Source organism: Passer montanus, unplaced genomic scaffold (genome assembly GCF_014805655.1).
Source record: "Passer montanus isolate IOZ18808 unplaced genomic scaffold, ASM1480565v1 scaffold10, whole genome shotgun sequence".
Taxonomy (NCBI): Eukaryota; Metazoa; Chordata; class Aves; order Passeriformes; family Passeridae; genus Passer; species Passer montanus.
Genome location: NW_024356505.1, coordinates 26,870,821 through 26,896,393, shown reverse-complemented (window position 1 = coordinate 26,896,393; position 25,573 = coordinate 26,870,821). Strand labels below are relative to the sequence as shown.

The window sequence follows — 25,573 nt, the reverse complement described above, 5'->3', positions numbered from 1 at the left end:
TTGTTAATTATGTTTGATAGATACCCTTGGAATGAATAATACTGTTAATCCATAGGAAATAGACGTAAAAAGAACAGAAAGGAAATTAACAACAGAAAATATAGACTAGCTGAAGATTAATTTAATGGCAAATAAAGAGATTAACAATTAAAATTAAATTAGAAGTGTTAAAACTTCTTTATACATCTCAGAAAACTGGGCTATCCCAGTATTTCAAGCCTCACAATTTGCTTTTCACCCTCTTGCCCCACTAGTTCACATGCATTTTCAGATTTAGATTAAGTCTCCAAGAAGGGAACACACCATCCTTCAAAGAGAACCCTGGAAGGTACAAGAGTTTGAGCATGGTGGCCAGGCAGAGAGGCTGGCAGGTCCTCCCCAGAGGTGCAGGGCCAGGGTCCTCACCAAGGCTCCCCATCTCTCAGCCATGCTCTTCCTGGCACCACAACAGGTTTTTCATTCATTGCCCAGATAACATTTGGGACCTGCAGAAGATTCCTCTCCACCACCACACTAGGATAAAAAAACAACAAAACACCAAAAATTTGTAAAAGTGTGTTTTGCCCTCTTTGTTGCCCCTTCCATGAAGCACAAGAATTCAAACAGGGTGCAAATACACAAAAATCTGTCACCACACATACAAGAGGCAGGTCAGAGAGCTGCCTCGTGAGAAGGGGGCTCTGTTGAAGGGAAGGTTATACCTCAGTGAGCTATATAAAATGTAGCTAATTGAACTGCATAGCTCAGCGTAAACAGGGAAGAGCCTGCTTCCACTTCCCAGCCATGGGCCAAGCAGAGATGGTGCCTGCAGACACAGAACAAAATGCAGAGCAAACCTGAAGCCACCCAAGCAGGAAGGCAATGGCTCAAGGACTCTTCCTGGGACAGTGGGAAAATGTAGAAAAATACACAGTAGCAATGGAGCAAGGGCAGAGGAATAGAAACACCAGAAGTCATTCATTTAATGCAAAAAGCACAAGCAGATCTGAAATCCTTCCAAGCCTCTTCAGTGATGATGTGTGCTTTTGTAAGCAGAAGGAGCTCTTAACATACTTTCTGCTTGAAATGAATTCCTCCTAATGGAATTCATTTCAATCTAGAGCTGAATAGCTTCCATTTTGGATATATGAAAGCATCCAAATGGTGTTTCTCACACACCTCTGCACCTTTGACATCATTTCAGATGCACCCCAGACAGATGAGCAAGTCATATACACACAAGTGGTACATTAGCTACAGTGAACAGGAACATCTGCATTTAGCTAAGGTACCTTGAAATCAGTAATGTAGCCAAGAAAAGAACTATTTTCAGCAATCAGACAAGTCATAAAGCTATTATTAATTCATATGATTTCAGTCTCTGTTATTTCTTAAAATTCTTCAGGATAGAATCGTTTAGGTTGGAAAATACCTTTGCAGTCATTGAGCCCAACTGTAAACCCAACTCTGCCAAGTCAGATTTAACAATAGAAACCTTACCATAACTGCATGGCAAAAGTCAAACAGCAAGAGAAAACTATCCTTGGTGAAAGTGAGTAAAAGGGCACCATACACTATATGAGTCTTAATAGACACACCTTAAAACTTTGTAGAAAGTTGACTACCCCTAGAAACTGAGTCATGGGAAGAATTCCTAGACTCCTCAGCTGTTGTTATCCTATTGCAAAGGTTCCGTACCTTCTCGGTGATATCTCATGAGCAGCTCCTCACAGCACTGACTCCTTCTTCTCAGCACAGCCAACAAACTCCATCTCTCCTCTGGAGCAGCCAACCTGCTCTTTTATAATACCCCTCTTAACCACATCCAGCTGTGGCCTGTTAAGGGCAGGCTTGTTCTTAATGCTTGATAATTGTCACGGCTGTAACTCTTTAGAGGTGAGATTACTTTCACCACTATCTCTAGTCTCCTACCTTCTATCTATCCACACTCAGCCAGCCATCAGCAGGGCACAATTGAATTTGTCTTACCCTGTCTTCAATCTGCTCGGAAAGACTTACTAAAACAATGTTTTAATTTAATGTCGTCAAGTATACATCTCAAAATAATGTGATTAATTGATAAATACACAAAGACTTCTTTCCTCTGCTTCTATTGATATTAACTTGTTCAGAATAGGTTTCCCAGCTGCATCTGGACCACTAATTTTCACACAGCTCTCAAATGAAAGTATGTCAGCAAGACAACTGGTATCCTTCCTAACATTCATCACATGTTTTCATTTGGGTAGCACCACTAAAGACAGGACAGTGGAAACAAAATATAGAGTGCTATACCCTCCCTCTATCTGCCACACTGAATTCAGGGTACCTGTAGATGTTAAAGCAGTAAAAGACTGGAAGCAAGTCTTCCCACCAGTGCTCCTGTTATTGCCAGCAGCAGAGCTGCATTGATGCTACAGCAGCAGTGGCAGGTTTTCAAAGAAGCTGCAGCATGTACAAAAATGCCTTACACAGCCAAACAGAAAATCCTCCTTCCAGTTTCCTCTGGCTTCAGACTAAAGAAGCAAACTCAAAACAATTCATGAGCACACAGGGAAAGGCAGATGCCTTGTTTCTACCTGCACTAGAAAACGTCATGGTTAAAAAGTTCTTGTTGGCATAGCTTCACTGAAGGCTCAGCAGAGGATCTGAGCACTCTGTTGATGGTGCAGCACTGGACAATGTAAGATTAAATCTTACCTGCAAATGCAGCTACTCCAACTCTGAAATGCACACTAGAGTGTGTTAGTGAAGATAGAAGAATTCTATTTTAAAGAAAGATGACCAGTGATATATTATTATATCACCAAAATCATTAATATTTTATCATAACTGTAATGTCATTATTTCTTGTGCTTGAAAATAAAAATGAGAAGTCAAATTTGTTTCTGGCATTTTTTAAAACACAACTCTTAGCACCAAAACTTCTACTATTAAAGAGCAATTCATAGCTGAACAAAAACCAGTTAATGCAGTGTTCCACTAACCTTCAGAAAAGCTGTTAATATTCAGGATTCTGCACAGCAGGGTAGGGTTGAGAAATTAATCCTTTTAAAGTTGAATTTCAACAACTGACAAAGGCATGTGTTAGCTGAATTCTATTTATGGCAATCATCCAAATATCAAATAAAGTTTTCCTGGCTGTGCTTCAGTCATCCCCATTTACAGCTAAAGAGTACTTTTATAAATGTAGACAGACAATATAAAACCTGTGTCTTGTTTGCATCCAGATCCACACATCTCAGAAAGAGAAAACATTACTTAGTAATTGTCATTTCAAGAAACACACCAGGAATGACTTATTGAAAAGTCCATCCTGTACAGTTGTAAACTACAGACAAAATCCCAGGAACTCTGAAAAGACTACTAAAATATCACAGTGGACAAGGCAGAGCAACTAAGGAATGACAGAACTGCACATATGTGAATATAATAAGGTATCACTCTGCTAAAGAGTTAAACACTTCAGCAATGTATTTGAAAGGCTTTAGCACATATAAGGAATAGAATTTACATATGCATATTTCTCTCATAAACAACACAAAAAATAGGAAATGGTGGTGGTGTGGAAATCAATCTGTGCACGACATCTTGAAAATTAAAAGTGTAAAAAAATCCCTGATGTTGCCATGTTTTAATCTTACAGCACACAGGAAAATTAACTAAGCTTGTGTGTGGAAAGAATCCAAATATGCTATGTATGAAAATTCAATTAAGACATTCAAACAGCTTCATTTTGCCACACAGCACTGTTGGATACAGTTGTTATAACAATGGCACTTCCTCATTCACAATTCTATACAAAACTGGATTCTAAGGGTTCTTGGTTTTCTCCCCATCTTCACATTCTATCATTACAAGGATTTCATTTCTCAAATGCTCAAAGAAACCCAAACACAGTATGACCAAGGTATATCAATAGCAGCTATTAATCAACTGTTTTAAAACTTTGCTATGGTTACAAAGTCAAAGTTCACCAGAAACAGAGAGGTGATGAGGTGCTCCAGCCAGTCACGCTGGTTCCTTAAGTGCAGTGCACCATTCAAATTCAGACGTGCACAAGTCCATCTGACCCTCTGCTTGTTTTTGTCATCTCTTATACTTGCTGTAGAACAAGAAAGGCAACAGCAGCAATGTATGAATATAGGCACTTGTCCCTTTTGAGGCTACACCACAATATTTGACATGAAGAATTAAAGCATGGAGGTATTCAGACAGATTGTCCCTACATTTCAGCCATGTCTCAGGGTCGGTATTTTGTTATGAACATGGATGTAGAGGCTAGGTTTGTAGGATTTGATGGGTCCTAGTAGTTCCTAGCGGGATGTTCAGCATCTTGAGCCCACAAACTATCTTCACATTTCATCTTTACTCATTTTAGAAAAGCACTGTTATTCAAAGGTATTTTCTTTCATCATCCCCAAAGGTAAGAAATATTTATGCTTCGTGCAACCATTTTGGTTTCTACTTATAACTCAACTACTATGTTTGATAATAAACATAATTTTTGAAAAGAAACATGAAGTACTGTTTGCTAAACACTACTTTATGACACAGTTAAAATAAATGTATGCTGAAAGCCTGACAACTGTAACACCACTGCTAATAAACTGAGTGATCAGGTATATGAAACAGATGTGTTCCATGAAAGCAATGGAGCTCAAGACTCTTGTATCACACCAGTTTCTCTCTCTGGTATCACAAGATCCCAGACCAGGAGGTAAAACTGTACAAACACTCAAAAGGGAGCTCAAAGCATGGCATATGAGTCCCAGGCTTCCTGCTTAGCTTTCTGTCACATTCAGCACCACAAACAACTACTTTGAACACACTCATGATGGAAACTGAGGGGAAAAAATAAAAAGAGGAAAGTGAAAAAGAAGATTATAAAAAACACCTTTATAGTAAGAACCTGAATGATATAGCAGAAGCATATCTTATGGACAGCATTGGTTCAAAGTAAGCTTTCATCAAGCACAAGGTTATACAATTCCATCTCAGGCTCTGCATCTACAGACTTTGTTCTTTCTAAAAGCAGCACTGCCAATGCACACCAAGCTTCTCTTACAGTGCAGGTAAAGATGGGTGCAACTAAGGATGTGCATACACAGCCAAAAGCAAACCTGTGTCATAAACACTGCACCTGAAAGGAATTCCTCAAGGAAATAAAGGTGCAGGTTGTTTGTAAAAATGGGTTATAAAACTATTAAGCAAGTTCTACAAATACGCTCACATATAGGTCTCAGGAGACAAGGAGGAACCTAAGCTGATGACAAAATATAAGTGAAAGATTCTTTTCTGTACTACAGAGCTAAAACACCAACAAGAATTGGAGGAAGACAACAATAGAAGCCAGGGGTGTAACTGCTCTGGAACTGCCACTTTGTGTAAAAATCAAGGCAGGCTTCAACATTTCAAACTTTACTATTTATTAGCCCTCTTCTCTGATAGTAGCAAACCATAGGAAAAGAAATAATGAAGTTCAGAAGAGCACTTGTATTGTGACACCCTCCAATTTCAGACAACTAGCTCCAGATTTGTCACTTTCACCTTCCTCCCCCACTTCACAAAGCAACTTGCACAACCCTACCAGTTAATGGTCACATTAGTAGGTCCTGTTACCCTATGAAGGGAGAAGAGAAGAAAACACTCAGCGTTCAAGCTCACAGAAGCTACTGAACTCTGCAGCCTCCTGTTTTCTAATCATTCTGCAGTGCTACTATCAAAACTCCTGATTCATCTACTGGAGGAGCAGCAAGGGGCAGATGTGTGCAGTGCATCCCTCACTCAGCACTGCTTGTCCAGCATGGCACCTCCTATGAGCCACAGCAAGCAGGCAACTGTTAATACACACAGAACCTAAGTGTTAATTCTGTCCCTGAGAACTGCTAGTTCATTAGTTCCAAAGTTCAAAACTAAAAGCAGCTATAAAGCGTCAGTTCCATCAGTCCCTGTCTTGCTAGAGTTATCCATATAGAAACAAAAAAAGTTCTTTTGGAGAATATACCAATAAATAAGTAAATCACCAAACCACAAATGAAGTATCAACCATTCTCAACAAGCAAATTGCTGTCCTTTAATATTTAACCATGCAGGAAAATTGTGGTTTGACTATATGACATCTTTAGGACAAAAAAGCTATTTAGGAGACTACAAACATTTTTCTTGTTGCTTCCACATGACAGAAAGTCTCAGTTTCAGTTACTCAGCTGTGTAAAACAAAACTGAGGGGCCGGGATGGTGAATAGAAAGTTCTGCTCATGCTTGCTGCAATGAAAAAATGCCCTTTATTAGTACACACATATTAGTTTGAAATTCTTCAAAATCAATGCATCAACTAAACCAATTACACATTTCATCAGTTCAGATTTAGTACCTGACATTTGCTGAACTGTTACACTCACAGTAATTCAGCTGTCTGGTTATAATGAATAGCTCACTTTGCTATATTTGAATGTTTCATGTGATATTCAACCATAGAATAACTAGCCACAAGGTTTTAGGATTTATGCCTCAGTGATTTTTTTGTCCTACATTACAAATTTGTTTGTACATTTGGGTTGGTTTATTTCAAAAAGGACAGTAAGTGTAATGTCTGTACCTTTCTAAAGGTACAGTTTCTTTCCCCTTACTTTAGAAGGGGACAAATGTGTGAAGATGAGATTTGGGCTCAAGTTGCAGTACATCATGCTAGAAGTTACTAGACGTGTCAAATCTCACAAACATAGCCTTTACATAGAGGTCTATAATAAAATACTGAATCTGAGAGGTGACTACAATATAGTGACATTTTGTCACTCTACAATATGTTGACATTTTGTCTGAATACCTCTGTGCTTGAATTCTGTATGTCAAATACCATTGTATAGCCTCAAAAGGAAAAAGTGGCTATATTTTTCATCACTACCATTGGATTTCATCTTGTAGAGCAAGTGTAAGGCATGGAGAAATAACCCTATCAGGAAAAAAATTGTGCAAATCTTAAAAGGCTTAGTAACATTGTTCTGAACATCAGTAAACTGAGGGTCAGGAGGACTTCTGTGAGTCTGAATTCAGAGGGTGCATTGCACCTAAGGAACTAGCATGACTGGCTAGAGCGCCGGATTTGCTCTGTGTTTCTGGTGAACTTTGACTTTGAAACCATAGTAAAGTTTTAAAACAGTTGATTAATAGCTGTTATTGATATTCTTTGGAATATCAATACTGTGCTTGTATTTCTTTGAGCACTGGAGAAATGAAATCCTTGTAGTGACAGAATGTGAAGATGGGGAGAAAACCTGGTATCCTTAAAATTCAGCTTAGTACAGAATCACAAATAAAGAAATGCCATTGTTATAGCAACTGTGTCCAGCAGTGCTGCATGGCAAAAAGATGTTCTCTTTGAGGGAATGGGCAGGAGAACTTGAGGCAGATTTTCACTGACTAGATTAATCCACCAAAGAAAGAATAAACAAAATTGTGGTTTAAATATTTACACCACCGTACTTCAATCTTTGAATCTTAATAATTTTCAGCTTATTTGGTGCCCTTTGCAGATATTTGTTCAGAATTTTTTAAATGTCAGCCATAAAAATAAAAGGAGTAGGAAAAAGTACAACTTTATCACTCGTTAAAAGTTGCCAGCAGCTCTCGAAACCGGCAGCCTGCAGAAGAAAGAGACTCTTGTTCTCGCCCTGCACACAACGCCCCGCGTAACCTTTAAAACTCCGCTGGACACACAGGGTAGCACTGATGCTCCAGCCCCGGCCCGCAGAAGGGCAGAGAGCTGCGGAGCTGCTCTGCCCGAGCCGCGGAGCCAGCGCGCCCCAGCAGCACAGCGCCCGAGCCCGAGGGGCAGGGGATGCTGAACGCCTCCTCGCCGTGCCACACACCTCCTTCACTAACCTCAGAGCGCCCCTTTCTCGTGTCAGTCCTCCCGAAAACGCGAGGGGGATTTTCTCCATAACAGGTTAATTTTTATTTTTTTAATTGAAAGCCATTAATTGCCAGGCTGGATGCTAGTGGATGGGCTAATTTTTTGTGAATGATATAAAGCGTTCAGAGGTCTGGTCTTTATTGAGCAATCCAGACACCAAGCTCTGTGCCAGAGGCCATAAAGAGAACCCCATAAAAGAACTGGTTACAAGGTTAGCATTATGAAATAACAGAAGAACAGTAATAGGATATTAATAGCTACCAATGGACACACTAGGTTTACAAAGAAAACTTGCAACATTTAACATAAACAAGACAACACCTTGAAAACAATAAAAAATGAAAAGGTTAACCTACCAGTAAATCTGCACCTATGAGTAGTCAAGGAAGGCAGAGTGGCCTCGCTGCATCAATTGGAAACTTTTAGATGTTAGTGCCATTGTAGTAATAACATCAGAAACTAATAAATGGTCATGGGTCGTTAGACACCAAAACAATAACTCTAGTCAAACAATTCCAGTGCATGCTGGTGCTCTGTTCATATTAAAGCAAACATCAAAAGGAAAAACATCTCAGACTCAGCCACCTCCAAGCTTTTGCCCTCAGGTTTTCCCTCAGTCAGCTCCATCCATTAGGGCCTAAAGAGGAGCTCAGACAGGAGGCTAGAGTGCAACTCCTGCCTTTTCAACAGCTGTATCATTTAGCTGCTTTGAGGATAGTTAATGATGCTTATTAGCATGCTGACAGATGATGTATCCATCATGAATACCTTTAGTGAATACACCAGCAGCTACACACTTCAGTGTAACACAGATAAAGCCTGAGAAACTGCATCTGCAGACACTGAACTCTAGCTCAGTGGCACAGCACTCATAGGTCCAGTTTTCTCAGCATTGCCATCTCTTGAAAAGAAAGGAAATAGCTTTATGCTTTCTTGCCCCCAAGGATGTTGTGTTGTTCATCCAGCTGCAGAGTTTTAATAGGACACACATAAACAGACCTCAGCAATTACAATGCTAGGGTGCAGAAGCGGGTTTAAACTTACTTAGGCTGAGGATTTGCTGAATGTTTTTCTCATTTTCCTGCCAAGTGATGCTGAAAGTGCTAACTAGGGGCTGAAATAATTTGAATTCCTCAAATTACCACTCACAGAATTACCTAGTACATCTTAGAAGAACCTACTATGGAAGAACTGCTAGTTTGAAGGCAGCATTGTACATGAAACTCTGCTGAAAGTGCTTCAAACTAACCTGGTCTATCAGCCAAAAAGCCCCAAAGTATTCATAATCAGGCCTCATGTTTCAGAGGAGCAGAGATAAGTCAATTAAACAACTTTTCTAGCTGCACAACACAAACAGGCAAAGCTTTGGGAGCTAGGTCCTGGTCTTGGCCCCACATTTGCTTTGCAAATGCTAGACTTTGAACTTCTTGCACACCCAATACTTGGCATTGCCTCATATGCCTAAGCTCCATGGAGACAGGATATCAAACAGAACACACACAGCATTCCCTCACTCTCTGCTCCTCCTGCCCCAAGAAGTGCATTTCTGCTTGGATTCCAAGGCACCCAACTTCTCTGTGTGCAAAACAGCCCAAGCACCTAGGTGCTTAAATCAGGGAACTGATCCCCTTCTTCTAAAAATCAAACCACAAAACCACCTGACAGGCAGCACAAAGAACCGAGTCAAGATCTAACACAGGTGCACACACCAAGCCCACAGGCTGGAGAAACCTGTGATCCCTACGGGCATTTTCACTGGGAGGAGGGTCAAGCAGCAGCACAGGCTGTCCTGAGAGATTTGAAAATGGATGGAGCCTGCACAGACGTGACTGAATCAAGCCCTAGGCAGCCAGTTCTGACACCACAGCTGCCCCTGCTGTCTGCTGGAGGCCACTCTAGAGACATTATGAGGTCCCTTCCAGCCTGATTCTTCCCATGAGTTCTTTCTATACATGCCACAATGTGTCATGCCATTGGACTTTGATGTTATTCTAGCCCCTGGAAGGTACTATTATGGAGTCACATACAGATCAGTTAAAAGTGATTCCATTTATAAGCGTTTGTATCCTCCCATTTTCAAAGTTCCAATGTGGCACAAATTTTCCTTATTATTGGGAAGAGGCAACACAAATAATTCTGAAAATACTATTAACTAGTACTACAGTTCTTCAACATAATATCTGAAGCAAGATGCTTGAAAAGCAATTTATGTATAAAATGCACTGTCTTCAACCAAATTTTACCTCACCCCAAAATAAAATTATGAACTATTCCTACTGGAAACAAACCAGACAGTAGACCACAACTCTTTTTCCGAACAAAAATATTTTTCTGTTTTTGAAAAGTCACTATACTATGAACTAGATCTTACAATTTTGTGATAAACATTACCTTTACTAAATAAAAAATTTTAAAATACTGCATTCTTTTTAAAGCCCTAATTAGGGAAATAATGTTGCTTTTTTATGGCTATTTATTAGACACTATCTGAATTTCAATAATGAATTGTAATTCAGCACCATATCATCTATTTATATCCACTGCTCTGAGCCAACAGCAGCTTACTGCATGATTTTGAAGATTTTGGCCAGGATTTCAGCATAGTTGGCAAATGCAAGCTGGCAAGCTCTTAGGTAATTAAAGTCTTTATAATTATTATACCACCACATACAAGAATGATAGAAATGAGACTGGATGAAATACAGAAATCTTGTAGTCATGCTTACAGCACGTGACTCCTTCAATGTTTCTTTGGTGATTTTACAGTAGCATACTACAACTATCCCATCGGTCTTTAATCTGAAAATGTTTAAGTATTAGCTCCATGTTTCAATTATGTTAAAAGAGGATTATCCATACTAAAAAGTGGTTTATTCAAACAAATGTTACAATGGAAAGCATTTGCTCACTAATGTTCAGCCAAAGTACTAATTACATACTCCATGACTGAGTAACAAATACGTATAATCCATCCTTTCGGATTTCAACATGAAGACAAATAACTTCCAGAAACTTCTTCCAGCAAACCTTTCCAAATAATCTCTGTACAAAGTCATAGCAATAAAGGATAGAATAAATTTCCTAATCACAGAATTCAGACTCCTGCCAGACAGAATGCTGTTTCCAAGGTAGGACTTGTCATTACTAAAGCAATATTCAGTCCTAACCATCTTGCAGTCCATGCTCTCTTTTACATGATCCCAAGAGAACCTTCTTGCTTTTCTCCATTGGCTTCCTAATAGCCAAAAACACAATGCTGGCATGCTTGCAGAGAGCCTTCTATTCCTCTGTTTCATGCAATAGGACAAGAAAAAAATTTGGTTTAAACAGAATATAGTGAGTTCATTATGATGAGAGAAAAGTATTGCTATGTTTCACTGATAAAATCCTTCCTAGGTCAAAAAGCTATACACAATTAGTTTCTAAAATGAAAATCAGTAAATGCTTAACTATAGTAGTCTTGCATACTCTGTTGTACATTATACCTGAATAATGCAGCAAACCTGAATTTATGCAATGCAGTTTCAATGTATTCTAAGGAAAGCACAGAATAGGGTATTAATGTTAGCTACACAGTGAACACCACAAACTGTAAATTAATTTATAAATATGTATTTTGTTTCCCAGAAAGTCTTCTCTGAGGCTGGGACTCCAGCTAGGAAAAGGTCTGTCTGAACTGCATATCCAGACTCAGGGACAGAAGAAGTGCAGCACCCACCAGCATCAGCTGCACCAGGAAAAGAGGAGGATGATGTGGAGATGTTTGTGGTCCAGAACTCCTAAATCTGACATGATTAAGTTGTTTTCTTCCAGAGTTAATGGGTCCTTCAGTCAGTAGTGCTAGCAGGGCTTCCTTCTCCATCCTTGTAAAGGTAATTAGGATTTCAAGGTTTCTTGTGCTCATACTCTTTTGGGATAGAGAACACAGAAATACTGAATGAAAGGAAAGAACCAGGTAGGCCAGCTGAAGAATAAAATGCCAGCTTTTGTGAGTTTGAGCAGAACAAATTTGTTTAAAGCATCTTTGCAATAAGCAAACCCCTGAAGTTTTTGGTTGTGATGGGTTTAACTTGGTTTAAATTGCATCTTTCATCAAATAATCATCACCAATCACAAAGATGTTAAACCCTCCCCTAAAATTCCATCGCAAAGGAATCCACATTTTTTTTTAGCAACACTGACTGAGCACAGGAGAGAGCCTTGGAAATCTCTATCCCTGGAGATGCACAAAAATTCCCTGGACAACCAGCTCTAGGTGGGCTTACTTGAACAGGGAGGTTGGACAGGATGACCTTCAGAGATCCCTGTCCCCCTTAGCCATCCTGTGCCTCTCAACCAAACTCCTACCAAAGCCTACAAAGGCACGATTTCACATCTCACTGTGCCCCAGGAAGGGATGTAGAAAAGTAATATATGTCTTATAAGACCTAAAAACTGATTTTAGTCTATATGGCACAGGACAAAAACAAAACAAAACTAAAACCAAACAAACAAAACACACACAGAGAGAGCTTATATTTTAGACAATTTGGGAGCTAAAGTAAAAAGTTGCATAATGCTACAGGAGAAAGGAAGAGATACAGGAAAAGAACGTAAAGCTACCCTGTTTTAAAGAAACACACAGTCCACGAGATTTTACAGACTTGCCATTAAATTGCACAAATCCAAACACTGTATCAAGTGATTTGGAGATACTCCAACCTCTCAAGGTTTCCTGAGATATTTTCAGTGGGCAACTACAGAAGGGTTTGTTTTCTCTCTCCCAATCCAAAGAAATTGGAACAAACATTTTAATATCACCTTAATTTATAAAAAAATGAAAATAGAAGGGAGAGGTTTCCTGAGATATTTTCAGTGGGCAACTACAGAAGGGTTTGTTCTCTCTCTCACAATCCAAAGAAATTGGAACAAAATGGATAACAACCAATCATTTTAATATCACCTTAATTTATAAAAAAATGAAAATAGAAGGGAGAAGCCCAAAAGCAAAACAAAACAAAAAACACCCAAACCACCACCAATATTTACTAATAAGGGATGATCTTGGAATAACCACTGCACTGTCCCAATTCATTATGTCCTTGACAAAAAAACAGTTCTTTCCCTGGCATTACCCACTACCCTGGGACAGACAATGTTGTTATCCCAAGACTTAACAGTACACTTTAATGTTAACAACAAATATCTCAGCATATTCTTTTGTGTATACAAGTTTAGAGTTATTTAATTTCATGCTGGCTTGGAAAACTACCATTCCATTATTTAATGAATTCTGAAGCATTCAGGAATATAGCCAATTCCAGCTGATATTGGATAAAAAAATGGAAGAAACACTATTATTCAACAGTGCTGAGGGAGAAAAAAAAAAGAGAAACAGTCTTGCATATATATAAACTATGTATACAAGTTCTGAGGCATCTTTAGTGAATCCAAATCTACGAACACAAAGGACTTAGAGATAAATATAATTCAAGTGTTATGTGCAAGTCTTCAGTGAATCAGGACCAAGGACCACACCTTCTCCAGCCAGAGGGATTGAGATGTTTGGTATCACAGGCGAATGTCCCTTTGCACCACAGAACAACACATTTGAGGAAAAGCAATTTATTTTTTGCAGAATTAAAGAATCACTGATGCCTAGCTGGAACGCACTGCTTTGGAAGAGGCCCAAAAGCTCAAGTAATTGCAATGGACTGGAAAGGCCTTCACCCCCAGGTCAGCAATTTACATTCCAGCTGGGCTATTTATGAGACAAAGCAGTTACCACCAACCACCCTCTGAATGCTCAAGTTGCCAATTTCGGTACCATTGCCAAGGTGCAAACACACACAGACACCATGGAAAACCAGTCACATGCACTATTTAAGTAGAAGAGCCCAGGACTGAGGTGATGCACAAATTATTTCACTGGTTACCACAAGCCAGCAAAACTGGTCTTCAATAAAATTCCTCTCTGTGGGCTTGAGATTCTGCCCACCACGACAGTGTCAAATACAAATTGGCATAAGGAATGGTAAGTAAAAATAATGTCATTCTCCATGGGATTTAAACTCATTGCAGTTTGACATAAGTGATGAGTCAAAGAGAAAAGAAAGTCCATATTTTTTCTCTTTCCCTGCCAGCTAACATTAGTTCCACCCCACTCTCCCAGTTATTTCTTTAGTTTTCCTCCCTCTCAGCTTGCTTTGCGCCCTCTGCTTACTGCTCCAGAGCACAGCCCTTTTTCTTCATCCCATGTTTACCACCCACAGTCTACTTTCTCCTCATTGCTTTCTTCACTGCTTCTGACTTAACTTCCAATAGACTGCAAACTCTGACTAATCAACGTAACTACTGTAAAAATGGGCAAGGTTTATCTCTAAGACTTCTGTATCTTTAAAGCAAATTTTAAGCACCTAGGTTCTCAGTACATGCATAAGTTTTTCTGCATGTTTGTAAAAACTTCAAGTGTGATCAGGATGCAATAGAATTTTTTTAAAATTTTTTAAAAAAGCAAAGCATCAACCATGGCTGAGAGTTAGAACAGGAACTAGAAATAAACATCCTCATTTTCAGCTCTGAGTGAAAGACAAGCTTCAAAATCATTAACTGTCTCCTTTTGCTTACAGCAGGAGGTCACAGCAAATGTCAAACACAAGAGAGCTGTTCAATTAAGGGCAACCTTACAAAATCCAAACTGTTACCAACAGCAGCCTAGACGTCATCTTTGCCCCAACAAAACCACTGCCCAGTCAGCCCCTATTACACAAGGCTTCACACTAAAGGCTGCCAAGCTTTAACCTTCAATGAGGAGAAATCAATTTAGTCAAGAAACTAAACTGCCCTACCAGAGCACTGGTTCCTTAGGCATATGTAAGAAAAAAAGAAAAGAAAAAAAGGCAAGCTAACTTTTCCCAGCTCTTTCTATAGCCTAAACCAAAACCTACACACATGGATACCAGTACAGCAATTGATTACAGAGCAACAAACAGGACATTGCTATGTCAAGCACTGAATGTAGGTAGACAGCAAATTAGCTAATCAGAACATCTATCTGTTAAGGAAAAAAGAAAGGCATAAACCAAAACCAAATAAACAACCCTGACAAAACCAATGATGAATAAGAATACAAAGGCAATCCTTTCATGGGCTGGTGGCAGGGGGGTAACCAAATACAGGAGTTTTATTTAATGTCTATTTTATTGTTGCATAGTGAATGCTTTAGAAAACATAGCTAATCTGAATTTAGAATAATTTTTCTGCCATACAGGAAATATATATATATATATATATATATATATTTCCAGATACAGAAACATTAAAAATACTCAACAATAAACTTCCTCCTCTTATTGTGCAATGATCTGAAGATGTTTTTCTACAATCTAAGCCTGAACTATGGCATTACATAAAGTTTTTGGGCCTATGCACATCTGTGAGAGCTCCAGGTATACACAGGACAAAATCAGAGGAGGTTCTGGCTGCAGAAAGAGTTGTGCACCATCAATGCTGCACCCTGACCACTGTACATACAGCACGATCAGCTGTGTGCACAGAAATTCCTGCATGCATTAGTTTGGGTATTATCAAAAGAATCTGAGATTAGGTTTGGCTTGGGGAACACAGAGTTAAGAGAAAATAGTTGATATAGTTAGTCAGAGATCTAGCTTGATCACTGTATGAAAATGCCATTCTGAGAGAGCTAGAGGACACAGATTTCTGTGCATACTCACTGCACTTCACACAGTTCACAAGGTCAGAAGGAAAAAATAAATAACATGGGTTTGATCTCTAACATGCAGAAAGTCAGTTTACCAGAAGTCTGCAAGATTACATCTTAATGCTTGATATTATGCAATACTTTGCCTAATAGTCTAACTGTGCTTTCCCAGTAAGCAAAAGCTACTGTCCAGGCAGCCTTCCCGAGCTCCCAGAGATGTGCAAACGAGAGCTGCTGATTTCCATGGGCAGCATGCAACGCTCATCTGCAGAACTCCAAACAAGGATTTTGAAGGTATTAGGACAGAGAGAGAGCAAGAAGTTAAAGCACACTAAGAATGACTGATTTTAAACAGCAGCAAAGATATGCAGCACTAAACATGACATTTAAATATTCTGAAAAGCTGACATCACCATACTGCCCAGTACTGCATGCAGGGGCTGAACTTTGCCAAGCACGAACAAGCCAAATCCTGCTATTCTTAAAGCTAACAATAGTTTTGCTTGAACTCCAGAAACAGCAGAAAAAGTTGACTCTCGGCTGAGAATAGATCACACCTCAGGGCACATACACGGGCAAAGACATGCAAAACACCCCATAGAAACATCTCCCAGACCCTCGCACGGTCCCCGCGATCAGAGCAGCAGGTCCAGGGTTGCGGACCCCGCACTTGGAGCGCTCACAGAGCTGCGCTTTCCTCCCCAGGTCTCAGAGGGAAAGCTCCCGACTCAAACTGCACATTCCTAAAGGATTTAGGCTGGGGTTCTCTTCCTCCAAAAAGCACAGTCATTTTGTTGTGGAAAGCTTCTGACAGCCAAAGCATGCGATACACACAACACCACGCACACCCCACACCCCCCCTCACGTTTTTCGGGAGAAAAGCGGTTTCTGTGGCACTCCAAACTTCTAAGCTTGACACATTCCCAAGTTTACTCACAAGCGGAAGACTCGCAGGCACAGGCGGGCACAGGGGCGGCCAGTCCGGCCGGAGATGCGGCGCTCCCGAGCCGGCGGCTCCCGGGGCTGCCGCCGGTGCCTCCCCCGCGCCGGGAGCCGCTCCCGCCGCCCCGAGCTGCTGACGGCACCGGGGGCAGCGCCGACCCCCGCCCGCTCCGCCCCACCTGCCCGCGGGGCGATGGCGCCAAGGTCACCCGCTCCCCCGGGAAAGCGAACTTGGGTGGGCACCACTCACTCCGGCGGGGCCGGGGCGGCGCGGAGCCTCCGCCGGCTGCAGCGCGCAGGACGGGCTGCGCGCCCCCTCCTTCTCCTCCTCCTCCTCTCTCTCCCCGACGACTTTCACTTCACCTGCAGGCAGCCCGGCTGCGGCGGGGCGGGCGGCTCCGCAGCTTTCCGCGGGACCGCAGTCACTGCGGCAGCGCCCTCCCGCGCCGCGGGGGGAGCGGGCCCGCCGCTGTCCCTCCGCGGGCCGGGCCAGCCCTGCCCTGCCCTGCCCGCCGCCCCTGAGGGGGAGGCACGGACCGTGCAGCTCCCAGGGCCCTCCCAGGCCCCTCCGCCAGTGCGGAAGCAACGCGACCCTGCTAGAGGCGACCCCCGCCCCGGGATGCTTCCCCGAGGCGGCTGCTTGCCTGCAGCTGTAGGGTAGGGATTGCCCCCGTGCTGCCAATCACCTCCTCGGCGAGGGGCTATAAATATTTATTAGGCATCCTAATAGCCGCATCTAGCTAAGCGGAGCGTTCTAGTCGTGCCGCTCCTGCGCTTCGAACCTCCCAAAGCAGGGCTACACCGGCATCCCTGGAACTCGCTCCGGGCTGGCCCCACGCCGGGAAGGGCTCTGCTGCCCCAGCCAGGTGCAGAGTGCGCCAGGGGGGCATCGGCCTGTGCCCAGCCCCTGAAACGTTCCTCTCTCCTTCTTAAGTGGTTTCCATCAGGGTTTCCATCAGACTTCTATGGGAACATGGTATCAGCAGTTCTGTTCGGACAAACTGGGCTTCCACACCCGAACTGGGCTGTGGAAAATATCTTAAGCAAGAAGCTGAATGCATGAGGAGGCCAGAAACAAGAATCTATGCAGTTATCTATGTAATCTGATGGAAAATGGGGATGAGAAGTTATGGAAACTTTCAACAATTTCATGCATGTTTTTAAAATATCAAACAAAATAGACAGGGTCTCAAGACAGAAAGAAATTTATATGAAGGAAAAATACTACATTAGTCTCTTCTTGTGGTGATTCCCCCCCCCCCCACCCCCCATAAAAATGATTCTTGATGCTGCATGGAGCAATACTGGTATTGCAATCTTGCAATACCAGCTGCAACAACTTCTATGCTTGTAAGTTTTGTTTATCTGAGAATTTAAGTAGCAAGAGCAAGAAATATCAAGACAGGCACCATTTAGAAACTCTGATTATAGAGTCACAAGCTTGCTTTAGTTTATGTTGATGGAGGATGATGCTTTTATTTTGCAGGTATGTTTAAAATGGAAACTGATAGTAATGCAATTTAATTTTGGTTTCTGCTTTTCTGCACCTCCTGTTCCCAACTAGCTGACACTTCTGTCTGGAAGGTAGACAGCCTGAACTTGGTCTTTCTATCAAAAGGCATGAAGGTTTGCCTGCATATTGTGCTGGGCAAAAACCAGCAGCTACGAAGTTGAATAATCCACTTTAAAAAGAGATAGAGCAGCAACAAAACTTCAATAGTGTATATCCTTCCAAACTTCACACTTGCTCATATAAATAAGATGGTTTCTGCATCTCCCTGTGATTTTAAAGTATGAGATGCTTTAGAGAGGTCTTATTACCAGGACTTTGGTTTTGCCAAGTATGATACACTGCATTTATGCCTGTGGTAAGAGGCAGTATTTGTAATAGAGCAGTGCACAAAAGCTGCAGCTGAGCTGAAACTCAGTTGGGCTCTTCACTGACCAAACAGGGAGAGAGAATGCCTGTCTTGGAGACTTCCAGTCCAGACTAAGCAGACAAGACAGACCAGTGATGGCAGGGGAAACAGAAGCATAGGAAGGTGAAATAACTTACCCAAGACCATGCAGGAGGTGTCTCTGGTCCAGCAGCCCACACAACACTTCCAGTGATGCCAAGCCTTGCTTTAATTGATGCAATGGTGGACTGAGCACAGTCCTGAAAATCAAATGTAAAAACTGTGCTTTCAGTAAGACTGGTGTTATGGTGTATTAATTTATTGAAGTTTTCCTCTTCTTCTCACCAGCTCAAAGCACTAGCAGCAAAAGGTATTCAATACAATTTCATGCTGGTGTCCTGAAACCAGGCTATTTCAGTTGAGTTCTCCTCTTTCTTGCTAAATATACCCATTTCTTGCTGAATTGCAAAATTAATGAATTCAGATTGGGTTTTCCAAGAGTTAGTGAAAATTATTGCTACTCCACTGAAGATACTTATGAACAGAATAATTTTTGAATGACATTTGATTTTACACACCAGAAATAAAAGTAAGTACCTTTATGCCCTATATGCCCTTATGTAAAATACAGTAGTTGTGGCTTAGTGTTTTATCATAATATTAAATACATTTTTCCAGGTTTGAGTTTTTTTCCTCAAAGTAAGGCTAAGGACTTGTTTAGTACCATTATAATGCCTCTTGGGCCATAAATTCATACACCAGAGAGGGTGATTAATCTTAACTGGGTAACTGTAAAGGAAACTTCTGAAATATATGAAATTATAATAGTAACAGCATCATTATAATAAACTCAAAAGAGAAAAAATGCCTTTGCATTTAACAATGCTCCAGATTATTTCATTCCAAAACATCTGAAATTATCTACCTCAGCATTTTCAAAGGAAGCAATTCAGCCCAGCTGACACCAACTCTGTGTAATTTCTTTCCAGAAACATAAGAAGGAAGCTGTGAGGGGCTGGAAGGAAGATGCTGCCTTGCAAGCAGCCATCTAAACACTGTCATGTGCTGCACAAAGAGGTCCTGCTGCAGATTTTGCTCTCACCAACACCAGCACTGAAGGGCTCCTGCAGTCCCCAGGATGCTCCCTGAGCCTTGCCAAATGGCATGACTGAACATCCCACAGTGACTTGTACGTGGAAAATTACTTCCTCTTGTAGGAAAATTCTAGTGATGTTCTTCAGATTCAGTACAGGACCAAGGTCTCTGTCTGTTGGCCTAACAAGAGGCTAGAGCCCAAAGCCTTTTAAACATGTATTAATTATTGCAGCAAATAATTTATACCAATGGAGACTGCGCTGAAGAAATCCTTGTCTGGGGTTGATTCAAACCCATTAATAATAAACTTCAGATGACCTTAAGAAAGCATATGCCAGTCTATTCTTGAAATTTTTTAATTGTTTTGAATTGAAATCTTACATTAAAATACTGCATTTTCAGCTGCAGACAAGTACTTATTTGTTTGTGTATTCCTAATGAAGTAAACAAGTTTTTCCTGCAGACAGAATAAAGGCCTTAGAGATGCTAAAAAGTACCGTCTTCTCCATTCAGTGGGATTTTTCAAAAGGAATTCAATTTCAATATTGTCTTTATGTAAAGTTAGTTATTTGATATCTGTTAGCTGTTCCATACAGCTCCTGAAATGCACAAACAGGAAGATACCCAAATGCAGCCATTCATGAGTGGAATGCAGTAAGCAAAACATTGAGTCAGATGGAAATATTCTATTATAGGATGAAGATGTACTTTGGTATTCACAATAGAGTTCTTGTGCAGGTGTGTTGTGCTTCCCCAACCCTTTTACAAGAAAGTTCTAATTGTTGATTGCACTCTGAGAAACTAAGGGAATTTTTGTAGCTGTGATATCCATAAAATTTCTGCATTCACTGATTTTATTGCTCTACTGTTTTCCTGAGACAATCATGAGGTTGTTTTAAGTTACTGTTACACCTAAAATTTATTAGCCAAAGCACAATCTGCCTAAATAATCCCTTCTGTTTTCCAAGAGTCAGGTAGGGATAAGGAGTATTAAAACAAAACAAAATGAAACAAACACCAAGACCACCCCCTTAAAAAAAAAAAGAAAAGAAAATAACACCACTGAACAAACCAACACAAACTTCCCCAAAGTTTTATCACCTTTTGAAAGAGCAGAAGGTCTGACAGAGTATTTTCATTCACTCTTTCACTTGCATTTCACCATCTGTTCTTCTACAAAGGAATGTCTAACTTTTCTGAATGGGGGCTAGATACATTCTCTTGATCTCTGGGTCTGTGCAATGACTTTCACACTGGGCAATGAAGTATTTCTAGCACCTGGATTGATTAAGCACAGGATTGCACTGCTGCAGAAGCACTGAGGGAAGGCGCAGCTCCCAGAAGTCGCTGTTCACAGCAGCAGAGACACTGCAACAGAACCAAACCCCTGGGGAGGCTCTGAACTTGCATTTTGGCTTCTGAGCCAAATTCAGCCCCTTTGCAGCACAACCTGGCAACCACCTCAATGAGGAATTCATTTAGCCTTTTACATTTTCTGTGGCTAGAGCACTTGTTTTCTTATGGAACAATCTTCATTAATATTTTCCTAGTTCAGCTCTCCAAGCAGGGAGCTCTGCAGAAAAAAATGTCCTTCAGAACTTTCTGCATTTGGAAAAAAAAAAAAAAAAGAATACTGCAAGACACAATCTCATCATGGCAACATTCTCCCCTGTTTTGGAGCACACAATACTCCTTTGAACTTCAACCAACAGGGGGGAAAGAAGATTTTAGAAAAATTAGGAAAATACACAAAAACCATTTCTGTTTATCAAAGATCATCACAGCGTTTTGCAACAGTATGTAGCAGAGCACTCAGCCAATTTCAACAATGTTCTAAAGCAAGAGAGAGGTATCAAAAATAATTAAATTCCTATGAAAAACAACTGCTTCGGTGTCCACACCCAGGACAAGACAGGCAGGATCCAGCTATGTCCTCTCCAGTGCAGCAGCTTTTCCCATGGTGGCTTTTCCCTGAGTTAGGAGTTGTTCTGGAATGCTGGCATTTTCCAGGAGCCACTGGGAAACACAAGGTCAAGTCTGTGTCAGGTGGCCAGATTTGTCCTACGTGTAAGCTGTGTGGACACAGGGAGAGTCCAGGCTGGGGGGTCAGAGGAGCATCTGCAGCTCTAGCATCATTACCATCATACCTCTGATGTGGGTGTTTGCCACACTCCTGGACCTAATTCTAAACTTGCATTTTCCTTCTGGACCTAATTCCAAACTTGCATTTTCCTCTGCTTCTATTAGCAAAAGCCCCCAACTAAATGTTTCATTTCAAGGCCAAGTGGCCTTCTCAGATCCCTCAAAGAACTGAAACTTGTTTTTGCCTTTCCTCACCCTCTTGCTTTAGCCAAAGGAGGACTGATTGACTCCTCACTTTGGCACTGAAGTAGAAATGGGCAATATTCTGCCCCTCCCAGCAATTCAGTTTCACTCACTTTACAGTTTAAATTAATTGCATCTTTTCTATGCATTGCTAAAGATCATTGGGTTTCTGCTGCTACATGACCTTCAAATAATCTAGTTTTGAATAAAATATATTGAAGAAAATATTAGAAAATAAAACCCCACAGATAAGTGAAATTTTAGGTTTGAATTCTCTGCTAGACTATGTCCACAAAGTTACAATAAAATGCTGAAAATTACAACATTTCAAGAAAATGGAAATGAACAATGACATTAGTGTTATCAGGAAGACAATGAAAATATTCTCAGTTCTTTTCCCAGCTAAGTCAGGTGCTCCCTTCCTCACTTCAGTAGAAGTTCATTTGTAGATGAGAGAAGACGAATAAGAGGAATATGTTGGAAAATAAACAATATTTTTCTGGTAGGATATTGAAGTCTCCTAGTTGTCAGTTTTCCTGGGGAAAGTCAGAGGATGGGGACAAATGCTGTATCCTTGCCTTCACTAGCAGCTGATGGCATAAAGATGTCTAGATGCTGCTGAAGCATTGCCAGTCATGGTTTTGTAGCAGGAATTGACCAGGAACTGTTCTGCAGGGTAAGAAAGATGCCAGAGTGAAAGGACTGTGTGTGTGTACACCTTTGGGTTACATGTCTGCTGTCGAGGAAGGGCAGGCAGCTAAACTCCCAATATAAAACCAAATTATGGAAAGAATACAAAAAAAGGAAGCTCACTCTCTCTTCACCTGTACAATAAGAACTAAGAAAAATTCCTGAAACACTAACATGAGTCTATATTTACACTGTCAGATTTCCTCCTGGAAAACCATATCTTTTAGACATTATGGGGTTTTAACTATGTGTGGCTTTTGGTAGGCAGTTAAAATCCCTTTTAACTGTTCGATTTGTAATGGTTTGCTTTTAAAGGTGCTGAAAAAATTGTGTAGATAGTTCTCAGCACAATCTGAAGCCTATTAGAATCTAATATTTTTGTAATAATGCCCCTACACAGATCCCACAGATAATGATGCCTCTGTTTGAAAAACTTCTGACTGGAGATAAAACAACCTTCTTTCAAGGAGAAACTATGACAACCTGAAGTCCCCAGTTTTGAAAATACATAACTGGGAGGATACAACCAAGGTATTAAAATCATGGATGATATAGAGATGAAAGAAATCATTATTTGTTCTTCATCATAATCCAATATCTGTAATCCACCAGCTGAAATTAACCAACTTCAAGTTTAAAGTAAAGAAATAACTCTAAGTAAGACAATATTTGACTCAGCCTGAAATACAAATGTTTTCAAAATCATTTAGGTTTTTTACAACCAACATCCAAGGAAAGCTGTTGAATATAGTGATGTGTATGCAGTATTTGCATAGAAGTCCCTAAACTGATATAAATATGTTGCTTATACTTATTTTTGCTCATACTTACTTTCCCATAGTGATCTGCCACTGGTGACCATTAGAGAAAGTGTACTGAGTCAGGTGGGCCTTTGCTGTCTTCCAATTTCATTACTCTTACCTCATGATTTAGAAGTTCCCATCAAAAGAGAAGCACTTGTGATAAAATGCTAAAACTAATGGTGTCTTTTTTGACTTATGGAAGCCTATGACAAATACATCAAGCATAAAATGATGTGCTTATACATTTATTTCTAGATTTATAGAGTATTCTGTTTTATATTTTGAGTAACTGAGATAGTGCTCTGAGTAGGGAATGTTTGAAGATGGAGCACCATCGTGAAAACAGGAAATCATTATATCAACACTTGGAGCTCCAGCTCCCAAAAAAGAAGCTCTTGGAAAAGTGGCTAATGGTACAAGATTCATTTTATGTACTTAATTATTAGCTACTGATCAACATCTCAGAATAGTTTATAACTATTGACAATACCTGTTGCTTAATGGGGATTGTTATTTCCAAAAGGCTAACGAATCACACATGTCAAGACTGCATGTGTGATTACTATAGAAAATAATGTACTTAAACTGTGTTTCTACATAATTCATACACTAAGCCAAGATGACATGCTGTCTTTTGAATGGTGACAGTGGTGACATGATTCAAAGCTAAAAATTGTACATTCAACCTCCATAACAAGTAGTAAGACATTGAAGGTTCTTCAGCAGAAAATGTTTCTCAAATTGCGTTTGTGCCTGGAGCTAAAGGAGAAACATTACATAGACAGGGTTTGCACTTTAATATCTGTACTGTATTACATTGGTCTGCAGTTTATACTGGTTCCTAGAGTTTTTGATCCACAGAAATCAGTAAATGCTGGATTCAGTGATGCCCAAAGAATTGCACAGGTGTGTTTGGTTACCATCCCTGCCCACCAGCACACCATTTGAAATCGTCAGCCACCAATGCAGCTACAAACTTGCAACAAAAGCTGTATTTTCTATCATTCTAAAATGCTCTACATGATAACAATTTTGTCAGGACTCAGATGAAACATTTTTTTCAGCTGAAAGGCACAGCATCACTGTGTGGCAAAAGGAATGGGAAGAAACCTTTCCCCACTACCAGAAATTCCAGCAGTTTCCTTTTCCCAGCTACCTTGAAATAGTTCCCATATCAACTGTCAAACCAAATTGTTTTGCCAAGACTGGAAAAGCTTTTGTCTTTTGGATAGGCTGCCTTCACACACATGGTTTTGTGGATATGCTGTGCACATGTCATGCTCTCACGGAACCATACAGACGACTGAGTTTCTCAAGGCAAACTCTGCTGACACAGAAGTTGCTCTTTTTTTTCTTTTTTCCCTGCCTTTTAAGACTCATCCTATTTGTTTGGGCATACAAAAGTTGCTGTGGATAAAAAAAATACTACTGTGACCTAGATAGGTACCCTTTAAGCACCAGTGGTCTCAGCTGAAAAATCACAATGAGGTACTGAGTGCTGGTACTATTGAAATGTTGTTCAGTCTTCCCAGAGGCATCTAATGCAGATTCTGGTTTTGGCCACACCACATAATTCTTTTTTTTTTTTTTCCTCCAGGCTAGTAGGCTAAGATGGAAGATCTGAGAGGAAGATAAAGCCATTTGAAAATAGTAGTTTTTTTGGTAAACAGGAAAGTGCTGTTACTCAGTGGTTTTAAGATGACTGACTTGTAATTTTAATATTCCATTAGCAAGAAGTTTTTGGAGGTACAATTTTCCTCTTAGGTTGGTAGCATTTTTAGAACATACCAGAATTGTATGAAAGAATGCTGCACAGAAGGAAACAACAGCAAATGGAAAATATTGAATTAATATTTTATTGCAGGCAAATGAGGCTTTTTTTAAATTATACCATCCAGACAAGCACCCTTCTCAGTCTGAAAATGTGATGTTGTTTTTCATATATCTTTTGTAGTGGCTGACTTTAGCTGTATAGTCTTTACTATTAGATGCCAAAAAGAAACCAAAATAATCTGAGGTCAAATGAATAATCAGGGAAGAAAGGATCTGTGAAAACATTTTCTAAATTATCTGCCTTACTTTGAGGTTCCAGACAGCCTGTACTGCTTTGATTATGCTCAAGGACTTGGAAAGCATGAAGCAAAGAGCATGGTGAACCACAAAAAATGAAGGGGAAAGGCACAGCAAGTGCTCCTGTCCTCGAGGAGCAGGATGAATTCACTGCTAC

General features: G+C 40.4%; 2 protein-coding genes across 2 annotated transcripts in view; one reads left to right on the top strand and one right to left on the bottom strand.

Moving 5' to 3' along the window:
- The window catches only part of KIAA1217 (KIAA1217 ortholog), a 354,772-nt gene extending 338,125 nt beyond the window's left edge, over positions 1–16,647 (bottom strand). The window contains exon 1 of the mRNA XM_039703559.1: positions 16,531–16,647. The gene's annotated coding sequence lies outside the window, so the exon portion shown is untranslated. The remainder of the gene's footprint in view (positions 1–16,530) is intronic.
- Positions 15,299–17,057, top strand: LOC120500560 (formin-like protein 5). Its single transcript, XM_039705622.1, has 2 exons — positions 15,299–15,321; positions 16,505–17,057. The coding sequence occupies exons 1-2, from the start codon at positions 15,299–15,301 to the stop codon at positions 17,055–17,057; spliced, it is 576 nt and encodes a 191-aa protein (XP_039561556.1).
- Positions 17,058–25,573: the final 8,516 nt, after the last annotated feature.

Coding starts and splice junctions, on each gene's coding strand:
- LOC120500560 (XM_039705622.1), top strand. CDS start 15,299: ATGCACATCTGTGAGAGCTCCAG. Junction 15,322..16,504: donor CACATCTGTGAGAGCTCCAG/GTATACACAGGA, acceptor CAAACTTCTAAG/CTTGACACATTCCCAAGTTT.